The following is an 18,512-nucleotide window of genomic DNA, read 5'->3' as shown; positions in this document are numbered from 1 at the left end:
TATTATTATATATATTATATATATATATATATATAACATATAGCATATATATTTATTAATTGTATTAATATATTTTTACATGAATACATCTCAAAACAGCCAGAGGCCAAACGTAATATTATATAATATTTATGTATATTTTAATATTTTAATACGTAATATATATGTTATTTTTTATAATATTCACATAGATGTGTATATAATATAATATACATAAAAGATATATTAATATATTAAAATGTGTATATATATATATATATATATATATATATATATATATATATATATATATATATATATATATATATATATATATATATATATATATATATATATATATATAGCATATATATTTATTAATTGTATTAATATATTTTTATATGAATACGCCACAAAACAGCCAGGTTCCAAGTATAATATATATTATTTAGGCATATATATGTATTATATTATATTATTTTAATATGTATTATAATATTCATATATTGCATATTTAATATATGCAACTTAAATACACCTCAAAACGGCCAGATTCCAAATGTAATATTATATTATTTATGTATATTTTAATATTTTAATACGTAATATGTATGTTATTTTTTATAATATTCACATAGATGTGTATATAATATAATATACATAAAAGATATAAGATATAATATATAATATTATATTATTTATGTATATTATATTAGTTTAATATGTATGTATTATTTATTATAAGTGCCATATAACAACAATACAATATTGTTTATAAAAACAAGTATATATATATATATATATATATATATATATATATATATATATATATATATATATATATATATATATATATATATATATATATATATATATATTCGTTATACTTTTTTAATTTTTAATTATAAAACAACATATTCTTGAAAATTACAATTATTTCTCTGTCATTTATAGTATGAATATATTGCCTTTTTATTTTGTTATTATATATATAGATATATTAATTTCAGCATGTGGTATTATCAAATTAATTATTGACTTATATAATGATTAAACTGAAGCGAGTAGTCGTCCTGCAGCCAATCTGACCCTGTTCCTCTGTGTGTTCTGTCTCTCAGGCCGCTCCGCAGATGGGCACGCTGGCGTTCTACAGGTATGAGCAGCCCATCGTGGATTACTGCCAGGCTCACCAGCCTCTGCACATCAACCGGGGCTTCGAGCCGCCGTCCCAGGCCCTGGAGGGGCTGGGGGCACGAGAGCGCTGCGCCGCCCCATCCACTGGCCTCCTTCCCTCCGTGCCTGCAGCCCCTCTGTCAGACATCCACACCCTACCCCAGTGAGCCGGAGATGGGCTCGTCCCGGGATGAGAGTCCCTGGAGGCGTTCGCTCTACCCCCAACATCAACCCACCGCCAGACGGATCCAGAGACATACGGGCCAGTGTGATGGACTACAGACTCTCAGGAGACGACGGGATACACTCTCACTCTGAGACACACTCTGCTTTGAATCCCATCACTGTACGATCAATGTGTTGGGAATAAGGGTGGGGGGGGCATTTTATCCTGACGCTTTGGGCTTTTTGTGAGCTAACCCAAAAGATAAAGATTTTAACATCATCGACGAGCAAACAATGCTGTTCTCCCACAACCTGAAGTAATTCAAACTTAATCTCCTTTCGGAAGGACTCCTGCCCCGGGAAGTCAGCGATAATTGCTTAATTTAAAAAAAAAAAATCGCCCAAATTGAATTCCTCGAGGTGAATTGGATCTGAATTGTAAATGATAATGTGACCGACGGCTTCTCTATCGTCTGAGTCTTATAAAAGAGTCTTGATCGATCCCATCCCGCCATGTTGATTTGATCAGCTGTGACCATCATGTATCAGTGCTGGGATCTGTGAGATATTCATAATGTCACTTTTGGGATGTTAAACACCAGGGTCATTCCTGTTAGGCCTGGACTGTGTGCTAGTTTTATTTATCTCTATAAAATGGTCTTGAACATAGATATACATATTAAAGGCTTACGGCGGAGTCTCTAACGTCGTCACCGGCGGCCATCTTGTCACAGGCAAGCTTTCTGGCGGCCATCTTGTCACAGGCAAGCTTTCTGGCGGCCATCTTGTCACAGGCAAGCTTTATGGCGGCCATCTTGTACCTGATGTAAGGTGAGTGATCTGGGCACAAATACTCTTCTCTCGCTGAAATCTGGACGGATTTACAAATGGTTTGGTTTCTTACAAACGTTATTAACGTGGCTATAATTCTGGATGCTTGAACAAATTAGGAATAATTATCCATAAGTAGCCTATACAGTGTCATAACTACATCTCTGATGTTTATAACAAACCAAACCATTTGAAAATCGGTAGAAAATTGAGCAAGTTATGATTATTCAAAAACTGCATGTACCATTAAAACACAATGAGTGAGCAAGCTGAGTTTGACAAGATGGCCGCCAGGCGCGGACGTCGACCTCCATTGGCCAGCAGCGCGGACGAGACATCTAGCCTTTATTATGTATATCTATGGCCTTGAAGACCATCAGGTCAAGATCAGGCACGTGATTCATTAACAATGGCGAGACATGTTACGTGAGAAGGTTTGACGTGTGACTTATCAAGCCTGATGTTGGTTTCCCTCCAAAATGATGTCACTTCCTGGAGGGTGATGTCATTGAGTAACTGGACGCAGGTCAATGAGCAATTCAAACAACATGTTTTAGGGGACAAGAGAACGTCAGCACTTAAAATTAAATATAACATGATTATTATTTTTTACTATGGCAAGAAAATTTACATGAGGATTTGTTTTGTTTTTTTTAATCGTCTTAAAATTTTATCAAGCAGGATGTTGGTTGCCCTCCAAAATGATGTCACTTCCTGGACATCATACCTTAGGAATCACTTCCTAAAGGACGATGTAATTTAAAGGTGCAGTGTGTACATTTTAGCGGCATCTAGTGGTGAGGTTGTGAATTGCAACCGCTCGCCCCTCCCTTTCGAAGCACATAGAGAAGCTACGGTGGCCCACACAGGACAAAGATGTGGTCGTCTGAGACAGCAGAGAACGACTAGCGCTCTGTAGAGAAGTTTGTCCCTTTAGGGCTACCGTAGAAACATAGCGGCGCAAAACGGCGACTTAATTGTACCAGCGGTGTGTGTAGATAGAAACGGCTCATTCTAAGGTAATAAAAACATAACGGTCCATTTATACACCACTGAAAACATAGTTATGTGTATTATATTGCATTTCTGTCAATAGATCCTCCTAAACATTACACACTGCACCTTTAAATCATGTTTATCAGGCATTCTAACAATTAAACAATTAAAAATTAAAACAACATGTTTTAGGGGACATGAAAATATCAGCTCTTCAAACGAAATATAACATAATTATACATTTGTTTTACCATGACAAGAACGTTTACATGAGGATATTTTTTTTTAAATCGTCACAGGATGTTGTTTTACCTCCAAAATGATGTCACTTCCTGAAGGGTGATGTCAGTTAAAGGTGCAGTGTGTACATTTTAACGACATCTAGTGGTGAGGTTGTGAATTGCAACCGCTCGCCCCTCCCTTTCGAAGCACATAGAGAAGCTACGGTGGCTGACACAGGACAAAGATGTGATCGTCTGAGACAGCAGAGAACGACTAGCGCTATGTAGAGAAGTTTGTCCCTTTAGGGCTACCGTAGAAACATGGCGGCACAAAATGGCGACTTCACTGTAAGTGACCCGCGGTGTGTGTCGATGGAAAGGTCATAAAAACATAACCACTGAAAACTTAGTTCTGTGTATTATATTGCATTTCTGTCAATAGATCCTCCTAAACATTACACACTGCACCTTTAAAGAACTTACACAAGCGAGGACAGTAAAAAAAAACTTGTTCAAGGCGACACGAAAATGTCCAGCATAGCAGGAATGACCCACATCTGTTGTCGAAGCCTATTGGTCGTAAACTTACCATTAAGAAAGTGGATGTGTGTGGCCGTGTACTACGTTAGTACCATAAACTGTTAACCATCATCATCTTGCACTTCTGTCCCACCTAACATCACCTATTGGACATTGTGCCGTTTCGACGATCCACTAAAGGACATGGAATGGATTCCTTTTCTTTCTGTTTCGCCACAACTCACATTCCAGCTGGAACTGTACAAATAAAGACCATGGGAGTGGCCTGGAGACGCTATAAAGTGGGAGAAAGCACTTCCCAGACTGGACTACGTGTCTTGTACATATTATGTAAATTAAAACAAGGATGTCTTTGCTTCTACAGAAACACAATCTTGTTACCTAGAAGAGGAGCCTTATCTTTAATCCAGGAGGAAGTGAAAATGCATTCAGTGTGTGTGTGTGTGTGTGTGTGTGTGTGTGTGTGTGTGTGTGTGTGTGTGTGTCAGCGCGGGTGCATGAACTGAAAGTGCGAATGGAAAAAGAAAGAGAAGACGGCTGTGTTAGAATATTAGCCTGCTGTCTGAAAAAGAAAGAAATTTTACTTTCCTTTGCGATTTTACATAATTGCAACATATGTTCGAAGCATCTGTCAAGTGTGACGGTGCGTCAAACACCTGTCCTCTAATAATGATTACAGTGATTTTCCAACCAAATGTTTTATACCAGTATTTATGTGAGAAAAAAAAGAAGATAACAAGTATATACTTTTACATTTTACACCATTCTCCCGACCCCTTCAATGCAATACTTGCGTCTGTAGAGCGGATCCCGCTTCAGTTCTGATGCCAAGATTGTGATGATTGTTTTCAGCATTTGACTGTGTTTCCCTGTATCTTAGCAATGAGGTTGATATATTTCATTTTGTCTATTCAACAGTTATAAAACGTAAATTTGTTTTTTTAACATGCCTGACGCCTCTTATTTTCTCCAAGTCGAGGACATCTTGTTGTTCGCCATCTGACACTTTTGAAGAAGCCATATGCTGCGTCCCAATTCGCCGACTTAAAAGTATGTACTCATTTTGTGAAGAAAAAGTACATAGTTTTGAGTGTGTAGCAGAAGAGTATGCAAGTTTTGGGACGCACTACTTCGTCATCTATATCGGACTCTGTTTTAGTGATTCGTTTATTCGTTCATTTTGAACGAATCTTTAATATGACTCGAGAACAACGGGTTGTCTCAGAGAGCGATTCGTTCATTTTGTGTTGACTGCGCATGCGCAACATCCCATATGTTCTACCCGAAAGACTCAGGAGGCGGTAATAACATTTGAATAATATTTAATTACATTTGTTTACAATGAGTATCATAGATGAAATGATACAGTTCTTTGGCGTATGCCCCGTCCATAGTATGAATCTGGAGGATGAAGGCAGGAGCGGAGCCTACACTCTAAAAAATGCTGGGTTAAAAATAACCAAAGTTGGGTTGAAAATGGACGAACCCAGCATTTGGGTTGTTTTAACCCAGCGGTTGGGTTAAATGTTTGCTTAAAACAACCCAATTGCTGGGTTAAAACAACATAATCGCTGGGTTAAACAACGCAATTGCTGGGTTAAAACAACCCAATCACTGGGTTAGTCCATTTTCAACCCAACTTGGGTTGTTTTTAACCCAGCATTTTTTAGAGTGTACCCCCAACATATGGACAGGGACCGACCTAGTGGTGTCGGGGAGGGTGGGGGTGACAACCGGTGTCAGTATCTGCAAACGTAGTAATGGGTAGGAACAGAACTTATATACTACGGAAGACGAATAATGATTGGATAGCTAGATAATTTGTGAATGATGTAACATTGGAGTCTTCCAGGTAGAACTACGCTAGAGCTCCCATTTCTGTACAGGAAACAGAATTGATTAGTTCATCTCTTGAGTCTTCGGGTTTGAGTCATTCGTTCATCAAGTCCCAGCCCCATATAGGCAAGGCTATGCAGTCCGGAAACAGCAACATCTATCTATCTATCTATCTATCTATCTATCTATCTATCTATCTATCTATCTATCTATCTATCTATCTATCTATCTATCTATCTATCTATCTATCTATCTATCTATCTATCTATCTATCTATCTATCTATCTATCTATCTATCTATCTATCTATCTATCTATCTATCTATCTATCTATCTATCTATCCTTATCCTTATCCATATATCTATCCATCTATCTATCTATCTATCTATCTATCTATCTATCTATCTATCTATCTATCTATCTATCTATCTATCTATCTATCTATCTATCTATCTATCTATCTATCTATCTATCTATCTATCTGCCTATCCATCCATCCATCCATCCATCCATCCATCTATCTATCTGTTCTTATCCATCCATCTATTCTTATCCATCCATCCATCCATCCATCCATCCATCCATCCATCCATCCTTCCATCCATCCTTCCATCCATCCATCCATCCATCCATCCATCCATCCATCCATCCATCCATCCATCCATCCATCCATCCATCCATCCATCCATCCATCTATCTATCTATCTGTTCTTATCCATCCATCTATTCTTATCCATCCATCCATCCATCCATCTGTCTATCGTTCCATCCATCCATCCATCCATCCATCCATCCATCCATCCATCCATCCATCCATCCATCCATCCATCCATCCATCCATCCATCCATCCATCCATCCATCCATCCATCTGTCTATCGTTCGTTCCATCCATCTATTCTTATCCGTCCATCTATCTCTCTAATAACATAACATTTTAAATCATCAACAAAATCTAACAACTGTCCCATAAATATGTTTTGCTATCATCAAGAACGTCCCATCAGTCCTCATTTCAGACTCTCATCCAGACACTTTATTCTGGGCGTGGGAAAGGGCGTTTTTACTGTTTAATAAATACAGCAGCACGGCGTAACAGTTCATGTGCTCGTCGTCTCCTAATCAGGTCCCGGAATAGCTAAACATTAAGTGTGCTCTTTAAAACAAAGAAATGAAGCAATGTAGGAGAATAGTATGTGCAAACAGCGTAAACTCTAAATGTGTGCAGTGTGTGCGTCAGGGGCGGTTCTAGGATTTTCATTTTAGGGCGGCTCAGCCCCCAGTGAGGGTATGGGGAAAAAATGGTAACACTTTATTTTAGGCTCAAATTCTCACTATTAACTAGTAGCTTATTAGTATGCATATTAGGATATTGGGTTTTTATTATTACTTATAAAGCAAATATTAATACCTAATTCTGTATGACCATATTGTAGCTTATCCCTTAACCATACAATGTAGGCAGGTTTATAATCACTGAGATCCCAAATGTGAGGTAGTTATGGGGGTTCTGGGGCTCCCCTGAGAAAACGTTGATTTCTATGATCTATATATGTGCATTTTAAGATGTTCTGAACGCCAACAAATTAGATAACAATAGCTTGAAAACCATGTCAGTGGGCAGATATAACTGATAAAGTTTTTTCCATTTTTGTCAATGAAGACAGTTATACATATGTTTAACTGATATTTATGTTTTATGAATAATTTTTGTAGACATGTTAATTTACTGAAGGCTAACAGGAAAGCTAGGTAACTAAATGTATTAAATGTATTCACAATATGCACACATTCATTACTAATCTTATGCCTAATACAGGCTGAAAGAAGCTGAGCTTTTTTTTCTGAATGTTACAAATGGAATTATATTAATTTACAATATGCACACATTCATTACTATTAATCTTAGGCCTAATCTGAAGAAAACTGCTTTGTTAATATGTCTTGTTTGTTAATTATATTAAAATGACATTACATAGGCCTATTTCAATTCAAAATGGCGAAATTAGACAAAAGTTAATTAATTTGCCTGAATATTTTTTTGTCATTTGTTTAACAGTTCAACAAAGAAGCAGCTGTCAAATATGAAATGTTTAGTTTAGCTACTTACATATGTCGCACTTGACGCCGAGTCGCGCTGCTAAAATTCGCGCTCAGCCTCAGCAGCTTCTGTGAACATAAAGCCCGCCTACTCTGATTTGATTGGTTTTCTCAAATATTTTGACATTGACGACCGGTGACAGACCAATGAGAGCTCAGATCAACGCACACACTTCTGCTTCTGACGTGCGCTCTAATCGCCGCCACAGCGGATTGAAGAACACGCTGGTTAAAAGACGGGACGTTCATATGTTATAAAGGTTAATCACACATTTTTTAGGAGGGCTGGACAGAAGTTTAGGGGAGGCTGAAGCCCCCCTAAAAAGGGCCTAGTAACGCCCATGATGTGCGTGTCCGAAAATACAAGCGTGTGAAATATAAACGCACACATCAACTCAATCACTTTATGTACCGTTCATGTAAATACTATGTTCGGATTCATCAATTGGAATGAAGTCATTACAAATGAAACAAAAGCTAAATTGAGCTTGCATGTAGCTATAATAATAAATGTGCATTCGTGTAGATTATACTTATACATGTTATTGCAAAATAAAACCTGATTATTTCAGTTTTTATTGTATGAATGTGTGTAAATGCATGTTTAATTTAACTTATTTATGTAACAGAATCAAAAACTGTGCAAAATAGCTGTATATACTAACTGTGCGTTCACACCAGACGCCATAAAAATTGTTTTTCATAAATATTTTTCTTTGTCTTAAAGCAATGAATCTGATGAATCAAGCAAATTGAATGTTGAAACAGAAGTTAAAGGCATCTGTTGTGCACCATCCCGTGAACGCTTCCTTACATTTCATCCAGTCCGTTTTAGATATTCAGCAAAATCAAAATACACATAGCAAATGAATACAGCGAGTTTAAAATGCACACATTAAGGACCTTAAGGAGGCAGACGTACACTCCGGTAAAGTTAAAAGCACAAACGGCATGTCTGGGATGAATGTATTCCTCGACGTTCAATATGCGGTTTCATCTATTACACTTCATTATAGCATATGCATCCATCAAAACCTCCGGCTTTGTTCTGTCAGTTTGATCACCTTCAATCGTAGAAGCTTGTACTCGCTCGATTTGACATTTGGGCTCTCACCCTCAGACTTCAAATTCTCAAATTCTTCGCCCATTAAGTTTTATTCCTCGGGGAAAGAGTTGTCAATGGTGCAAAGCTTTGAGCGGAGAGGACGGGAGAGAAAAAAGCCAGTCTTGTAAAGAGGCTAAATCCCATGCTAACAAATATCTTATGTACTATATAAGGAGTAACAGCCCCGTCCCTGTTGGCTATTAGATTTCAATTTGACTCTGCTTTATTCACAGGACCTAGTTTTGAAGAAGAGCGGACAAAAGTTCCTGGTGCAGCAGAAATTGCTCTTTCTCAGCCATTTGGACAAACAAGTACATTGTTAGAATCAAACAAAGAGTTTCTTTCCTTTATACCACAGGTATCACTCTGGGGACAGTTTGACATCACAACATTAGAGGGACATGTTTGTCACAGTATTTCCAGAATGACCTGGTTATCCTCCACCATCTCATGAAAAGACAGAGACTAATTCAAGCTCCTGTATCTCTGCAAAAACAAGACCGCTGTGCCACAGCGAATCCTTTTTAATGTGAGAGTGATGTATGAGGAGAAACCAGTGTGCCAAAAAGGGGGGGGGGCGTATTTCGACCCCAGCCCGATGTGCTGCAGCGAAAAAACTTAAATTTTGATGCCGTTTTTTTCAAACTCTCGCAGCGACAGAAAAGGCTTCAACCAATCACATACAAGGAAACAAATGTGACGAAATGTCCAGTAGATGTCACAAGCTATTCAACCAACATTAACCTTTGCCAGGCATTGCATTCTCCTGAGATTACAGCTGTAGTTGTAGTTGCAGGTGTACAGATGTTGTGTTTGCCCACTGTAGGCTACAGACAGCGATAACATCACCTTTTGAGTTAAAACTCGTTGATTTTTTTCAACGAGTGATTTTTTTCTACGGTCTCTGGAGGAGCTCCTCAAATTGTCCCATGGACATTCGAAAGTACCGGAACCAGCTGATAAAGTGATAAAGTTTTAGCTCCTGTAGAAGAGCATACTTGCCTTCAGACTCTCTGTTCTTTAAGTCTGGGTGCTCCCAAAACCTTCTTTTCGGTCTTTAAAGAAAATGTAAAGCTTATCTTCACTGGATGATGAAGTGTCGGTGTTTTCTCAGCTGTCGTCGCAAATGTTTGGAATGTTGGAGCTCTGAAACGCTGAAACAACTGATGTGAATGGTTTTGACGCGAACTATTCGCACACAAAATATTCGCTTTTCCGCTTCACTTTTTCTTTACGCGTCCGGTGTGAAGAGCTGAAAATCTGAACTTTGGCAGATATTCACGCCACGTTAACCAATCAGGAGCTTGCACTAGTAGTGACAACAATGAGGACACAATCATATGTGGATACCCGGAGCTGTACGAAACATCTTCATACTTTATAGAAACAGGAATAAAAGGATCTTGCTTGGAAGAAAGTGAGTGAGGAGGTCGGACAGTCTGGTGAGTTGTAGAAAGCGCTCTTTACTCAATTTGAGCTATACAGTATATATATATATATATATATATATATATATATATATATATATATATATATATATATATATATATATATATATATATATATATATATATATATATATATATATATATATATATATATGCATATTGAGACTACAAGCTAGCTAAAGCTGACAAATTGAGCTTAATCGCCGTATTTTAAAACATTCCATGTCAGCCATTTCACAACGAGACGAGCCGCTGGCAGAAGCTCCGAATTCTGACACGAATTCACGTATGTTGTGAAGTAAATGTCACTTGCGAATGAAGCGAGTAAACTCAAATTGTTCACGCGTCCAACTACGCGCAAATGGCGCGATTTATTCACGCAAGTTGCGTCTGGTGTGAACGCACAGTTAGTATACAGCTATTTTTCACAGTTTTTGATTCTGTTACATAAAATAAAATAAGTTAAATTAAACAAATGCATTTGCACAAATTCATACAATAAAAATAAAAATGTATTTTGCATTAAAAAAATGATATGACCAGAGTGCCTTGCATATGACAAGATTGATTTTCATTGTTCTTTTGACACTTTACGTGACACGGAACAGGGAAAAAACAAGGCTTTCTTAATTCTGAATGTATTAGGATCGTCTTCCTACATTATACATGCAGTTTTTTACTGATTGTAATGGATCACTCTTATCTTACGGTGTGTTCATCTTCCCGTAAAATGCCGATTGATGTCATAGATATCACCTTAAATAATTGGTGCAATGTTTATAATTTCTTGGTTTACACCCACAGCACCGCGCTAAACATTAAGAGTAATTATTCTCTATGAAAGCAACCGTTTGAAATCCTGACACTTTCATCTGAGATCAACACTGTCTGTTATGCTGCAGGATCGGTGGAGATGATCACAAGCCAAATGGAGCTCATACAGTCGTCAAAGCTTCTAACATGGCTTAGGTTTTCCCCCGTACGGCACATCACAGTTTTACAAAATGAGGCCTTTCTTTCATTACGGCCTGGTTCAGAAGTCAGTTTGTTTGTAAATTGTTTGTAAAAAAAGTGATGCTTCATGCAAGATTTTGACAGAAAGAAAACTCTGGGATATTTGAGCCCTTTGAACTACATTCTACACTTAAACCCCTTTTCCACCAGCATGAGCCAGTGCTAGTTCAGAGCTAGTGCCAGTTCGGAGTTGGTTCGACTGACGAGCCTTCTAAGAACCGGTTTGCCTTTCTACGGGCCGCCACAGAGCCAGTCTTACGTCCCTGTATACTAGTGTTGGGTCCGAGTCCACCTTTGTAGAGTTCGAGTCAAGATCAAGTCTTAGACAATCAAGTCCGAGTCCAAGTCCGAGTCCAAAAGGGGCAGGGTTGGACTCAAGTCCAAATTCTTATCGACTGAGTCTGAGTCGAGTCCACCCAAATCCAGAAAGTAATTAAATTGAAAAAAGATTAGAAATTGCTAGTGTAAATTTTTACCTTCTATTAATATTTTAACATTTCAACCCATTAAACCAATGGCAATATAAAATTGAACAAAAATACCACTATTACATCTTGCCATTACCATTTAACATTTTTATTTTGTCTACAGAACCTCAACTAGTTTCCAATCAAAAATGGTTTCAGAGAATAGAATGGACATAGATATATATGTAGAACTTGTATTATTACAAGTGGATGAAAAACACAAATGAACCTGTTTTATTTGCATTTCAATTATGCTATGAAACCAAATGCTAATGTTTAGGGGTGAGCGATACTAAAATCCTATTTCACGATAATGATGTGTTTTCTCAAGTAGGATTATTCAAGTAAGAATAAATACTATAGAAATTGAATAAAACAATTAAATGTAAAATAAAACAAACTTCACTGTATTACATGTACAGTGATTCTTATTAAATTTACTAAAGTTAGTCAACAGTAGAGTGAGTGAGTGATTTATATGATAGATGACGTGTTAAAATACTAGTAACACTTTAAAGCAATGTTAAGGCAGACTAATAGATTAATAGACAAACATTTGTGGCAAAATATTTTTGAAATTACAATTATTGGTAAAAGTGAATAGTAAATAAATAATCATAAATGTCACACTGTATGGTTGCTCAGCCTCTCTGCACTTTACTAGAGTGATTTGAACCTGGAACCGGGCCTGGATCCTACATCGGCATCAAAACACAGCGAATCAAACGCATTTGTGCAACTCGCTGTAAATTGTATAGAAGGAGATTACAATCAAGCAGCTTTTAGCTCCATTAGCTGCTATTTCAAAAATGGCGGTCACAAGTTTGTGTTGGTCTTGTTGGTCACGGGAACCCCAGCGGTTCTTACTTCTAGACCAGCAGTGTTTTGGTGCTACTTAAGAACCACTTCTCCTGGTTCAGAGCTGGTGCTTTGAGTGTCGAAAGACAAAGAACTGATTTGAAACTAGGCTCTGGCTCCGAAACCAGCACCAGCACTGCCTCGGTGGAAATGGGGTATTAAAGAAAGAGTTCAACCGAAAGTAAAAACTTCTATAGAAGCTCTTATTGAGAATTAACAGAGGTTTAGATGTTGATGCTTTATTGAAAATGGGAATGTGGGTCACCATTATGGATATCGGTGTTTCCTTTAGTTGGCCAGTTTGACTCTTGGCGTTTTATGTGAGTTTTTGTTTTTTGTTACAGTGTTAACAAAACACATAATTTGTTCAAATCAAAAGAAGCCATAAACAAAAATGATCACGAAGTAAAATTATTTCCTAAACTCATCACCAACTAAAAATATGAATAAATAATATTCACCAAAAATACTTTCTTGCCACAGATCAGACATTCTGAATTTTGATTTTTAAATACATTCTAGGGGGAAAAAGTTTAGACGCACACAGATCTCAAGAATCAGCATATGAATCTCAACAATGGTGACACACTTAATGCTGCAATGCATGCTGGGAGCCATGAGTTTTATACTGTGGTGGTTTAGAAGGGTTGGAGCTAAACTCTGCAGGACATCAGCTCTCTAGGACCAAACTTGCCGACCACTGACTTACAGGTACAAAAATGTAAGGGCACCACCCCAGTGACGGCCACTTGTACCTTAAAAGGTACAATTTTGTACTCCTTTTTTTTGAGAGCTATTTTTTTAGCTAAGCTATGCTAAAAGTGCTACCGCTAGACCCGGAGATCAGCTGAATGAAAACGGTCAAACTCAACTGTTTAACTCTAAGGGAGTCGGAAAATGAGCCTGTTTTCACAAATAGTGGCGTGTTCCTTTAAAAGTGCGTTACTCTTTTGTTCATGGGTAGTTCTAAAGTGTTACCCTAACATTAACAACAATTCAATTCATAAATTATATGCAATAATTAATGTTAAATAACAAATGATACCTCATTGTAAAGTGTTACCGAGTGGATTTTTGTGTTGTTCAGCTTAAAATTTGGGATGTCCCTTGCATAAATCTTATGCTTAATATGGAATATTATGATCCTTTAATGGAACTTTAATGGATTCCTTTTTGGAACTCACCGGATTGTGAAGATTCAGAATTTCTTCTTTTGTGTTACACAGAAAAAAAATGCAAGCAGTGACACTTTATTTTAGGGTCCAAATCTTACAATTGACTAGTTATTATCATGCATATTACTAGGATATTGTCTGTTTATTAGTACTTATAAAGCACATATTAATGCATGACCGTCCATTAATCCCCAATACCTAAACTTAACCACTAGCTTATAACTACACTGTAAAAAATACTGTGCCCGTTTTACTCAATAAAATTGAGGCAACTATTTGCATCAGCTTTTTGAGTATTTTAAACTCGTTTTATTTGTGTTTATCTTATTAGACTTTGCATGTTTTCAACTTGGACTCTTAAAGGGATAGTTCACCCAAAAACTAAATTATGTTTATCTGCTCACCCCCAGGGCATCAGAGATGTAGGTGTGTTTGTTTCTTCAGTAGAACACAAATGAAGATGTGTAACTCCAGCCACTGCAGTGTGATAGTCGTACAATGATGTCAATGGGGATATTTTAGAGAGCAATGAGAGTAAAAACACACACACATACGAATCCTCATTAAACCTGCGGCTAGTAGGGACACACTGATGTCTGAAGGCACGAAATCATCGGTTTCTGCGAGAAACCCAACGTTTTTTTTTACCTTTTTTCAGATAAATGTCATCTAGTTTTCCCAGCGCCATAACTTCCGGCGAATAAGGTCAAAATACTGGCGTGATCATAGATATATATACGTAGATGCCTCATTCGACCGATCCGTACAGGCACTAATGAGGAATCTGTGTATATATCTATGATCGCGCCGGTATTTTGGCTGATGCAGAGCCTTTTTATATATGGATATTTTTCTTACACAAATGCATCGATTCGCTTCAGAAGGGCTTTATTAACACCCCAGAGCCGCGTGGGGCAGTTATATGACGGGCAGATGCACTTTTTTATGGACTTCAAAAACAGAGCAACTATTACTGCTATTATAATGCTTGGATTAGCCTGAACATTTTTAATTTAACTCAGATTTTATTCGTCTGAAAGAAGAATGTCATACACACCTCGGATGACTTGAGGGAGAGTAAATCATGGGCTAATTTTCATTTTTGGGTGAACTATCCCTTCAATTTAGAAAATCAATTTAGAAAATTATAGTTTTAAGTATATCCAACATAATCTTTTAAGTAATGTTTGCAAATGTCTCCTTGTAAGCCTCACGTTAAGCTACTTTTTTTCCCAAGCTACTTTTATTTTTTAACTATTTCTATAAATTAAATCATTTTCAGAATTTTTAAAAAGTACCATGAAACAGTAAACCAGCATCTCAATACAAAACATTTGTTCACTTTAAAATTACAATACAACAAGAACCTTATTTTTTTTGCCTTTACATAAAGCTGACTTTATGAAAAACATTATGTACAAGAGGGTAGCAACAGTATTTCATAATCGTATAACAGTTTTTTCAATGTCCACTGGTCTGTTTAACCCACTGAGAACAGTAATTTAGTCATCTAATTAAAAATGTGTTTTGAACAGTGTTAAACCATCAAATTAAAATAATTATTACATCAGCTGATAAAAATTAATCACTGAGAAAAGTGAACACCAATTCAAAGGGTCAGTTCACACAAAAATGAAAATTCTGTTATTAATTCCTTGCCCTCATGTCGTTCCAAACCTTCGTTCATCTTCAGACACAAATGAAGATATTTCTGATGAAACCCCAGATCTCGCTGACCCCTCCATAGACAGCAACGTAATGAACACTTTCAAGGCCCTAAAGGAAAGACATTGTTCAAATAGTTAATGTGACTGGTTTAACGTTAATTTTATGAAGCGATGAGAACGTCTCGGTTACGGATGTAACCCTCGTTCCCTGAGGAGGGAACGGAGACGTAACGTTAGTGACTAACGAATGGGGGTTTCGCTTAGAAGCCTATCATCTTCGAGCTTAGAGAAAACGCCCAATGGCGTGCCAATGCCATGGGGCATGCGGAATTTGCATACGTAACTCCGCCTCACCGCGTGAGTATATAAGGAAGTACGAGGCAATATCGCATTATGTTACCTGCTTGAGGAGCCAAGACTGAACTCCTGCGTTCCAGGTAGCACAGCTGATGTGGCAACGGGACGTTACGTCTCCGTTCCCTCCTCAGGGAACGAGGGTTACATCCGTAACTGAGACGTTCCCTTTCGTTCAGTCACTTCGACGTAACGTTAGTGACTAACGAATGGGGGTCCCAATATAATCCCGCCACTCAGCTGTCTTCCAGCGCCCTGCGTAAGTGTGAGTACCCTGTCGTAAGACTAGTACGGACGAAGGACTCCCACTTATCACAGGAATACCAAGGTACACTGGGAAGCATATCCCAGTGAGGGAATGCCAAGGATGCCTACCCGTGGGGAGGACTTAAGAGTACACATATGACCCGCTAAGGGCTGCATATGGAAAAACTCTAGGGTACCAGCCGAAGGTGGATTTTTAACCCTAGGGTTGGCGGGGGACACGCCAAGGGAAGAAACCCGCTCACTGCGGAGACTTACGGTGAAATACTCGTGTGGGGGTCGCCGAAGGGGAACCATGCACACGGGGCACCTGGCCGAACACGAGGGTCTGGGCTCGCTAGAGGGCAGACACACAGGTATCGGCGTAAGCAGTGCTGGAGGAGCTCAGGGCTCTCGGGGAGCTCACCTGAGGAAATATCGCACGTATCCAGTCCGTGGAGTGGAGTGGCGAGCAAGCGAAGACACCAAGCCTGGTCCATTACCGGCCCCTCGGGGGGGCGAGTACATAGTCGGACACTGGCTCCACTCGGAGATAGTAGAATCTGGCAAATGTGTTGGGTGTCGCCCAGCCTGCAGCTCTGCAGATGTCTGTCAGCGAGGCGCCATGCGCTAGAGCCCAAGAGGAGGCCACACTCCGAGTGGAGTGTGCCCTCTCACCAAGGGGACATGGTCGACCTTGCTGCTGGTAAGCCAAAACAATGGTGTCCACTATCCAGTGAGACAACCTTTGCTTTGAGAGAGCACTTCCCTTCCGCTCTCCACCATAACAGACAAAGAGCTGGTCTGAGGTCCTGAACACTGCGTCATGTCTACGTAGGCGCGGAGGGCGCATACTGGACAGAGCAATGCCAAGGCTGGGTCTGCCTCCTCCAAAGGACAACCTGATCTCTGAAGGGAGTGGTAGGAACCGTGGGACATTTCCAGGCCGGGGTCTCAGGATCACGTGAGAGTTAGCCGGCCCGAATTCCAGGCACGCTTCGTCAACCGAAAAGCCTGCAGGTCCCCGACCCTCTTGAGAGAGGCCAATGCGGTCAGCAGAGCCGTCTTCATAGACAGGAACTTAATATCAACCGACCGCAAAGGCTCAAAGGGAGGCCTCTGCAGAGCACTTAAAACTACTGAGAGATCCCAAGAGGGTACGAGAGGAGAGCGAGGAGGATTCAGTCTCCTCGCTCCCCTCAGGAACCTGATGATCAGGTCGTGCTGACTTACCTTTTTGTTCTCCAAGAGATCGTGGCGGGCAGATATAGCGGCCACATATACTTTGAGGGTGGAGGGAGACAGCCTTCGCTCCAACCCCTTCTTGGAGAAACTCAAGCACGGACCCGATCGGGCATTTCCAGGGGTCTTCTTGGCGGGAAGAGCACCAGGTGACGAAGAGGTTCCACTTCAAAGCATAGGCATGCCTAGTGGACTCTGCCCTAGCGGACGTGATGGTAGCGACCACCATAGGTTGCAGACCACTCAAACCTGCCGCGTCCCGTCCAGGAGCCACACGTTCGGACTCAGAGGAATAGGCCTGGGAGGGCTGTCGCAAGGAGTATAAGTTCGGGGAACCAGGTCTGGCCGTGCCAGTACGGGGCGACCAAAAGGACCTGCTCCTTGTCCTCCCTGATCTTGCACAGGAGCTGTGCGAGTAGGCTCACTGGGTGGAACGCATATTTGCGTAGGCCCCGCGGCCAGCTGTGCGCCAGTGCATCCGTGCCGAGCGTGCCCTCGGTCAGGGAATAGAACAGGCTGCAGTGGGAAGAGTCGTGGGAGGCAAACAGATCTACCTGTGCGTCGCCAAACTGTTCCCAAATCAGCTGGACCGTCTGGGGATGGAATCTCCATTCTCCCGGGAGAGGCTGAAACCGCGAGAGCTCGTCGGCTGCGTGGTTCAGGACTCCCGGAATATGGACAGCACGAAGGGACCTCAGGCGCTTCTGACTCCATAAAACGAGATGGCGGGCGAGTTGAGACATACGGCGGGACCGCCTTGGTGGTTGATGTACGCTACTACGGCCGTGTTGTCTGTCCGACAAGCACATGTTGACCCTTCAGCAACGCTCGGAAGCGGTGCAGGGCGAACCGTACTGCCAGCAACTCGAGGCAATTGACATGCAGGAGGCGCTGGGGTCTTGTCCAGGAGCCCGCGGCTGCTTGTCCATTGCACATGGCACCCCAGCCCGTGGCAGAGGCATCCGTCGATACGACAACATGCCTGGAAACTCGTTCTAAGGGCACACCGGCCCGTAGAAACTGAGGTTCGACCACGGGGTGAGCGTCTGTAAGCAGGCCCGAGTCACTTGGATCCGGAGCTTGCCAGACTGCCATGCCCA

The 18,512-nt window shown here is 40.0% G+C and overlaps 1 protein-coding gene across 1 annotated transcript in view; it reads left to right on the top strand.

The window, feature by feature from the left end:
* The window catches only part of LOC307132192 (leucine-rich repeat transmembrane neuronal protein 4), a gene marked incomplete at both ends in the record, with an annotated part of 199,273 nt that extends 197,954 nt beyond the window's left edge, over positions 1 to 1,319 (top strand). The window contains one exon of the mRNA XM_079826359.1: positions 1,098 to 1,319. Coding sequence (XP_079682485.1) covers positions 1,098 to 1,319 — 222 coding nt within the window. The remainder of the gene's footprint in view (positions 1 to 1,097) is intronic.
* Between the last annotated feature and the right edge of the window lie 17,193 nt (positions 1,320 to 18,512).

This window comes from Gobio gobio, assembly GCF_949357685.1.
Source record: "Gobio gobio genome assembly, chromosome: 10".
Classification (NCBI taxonomy): Eukaryota; Metazoa; Chordata; class Actinopteri; order Cypriniformes; family Gobionidae; genus Gobio; species Gobio gobio.
This window is presented reverse-complemented; position numbering and strand designations above follow the sequence as displayed.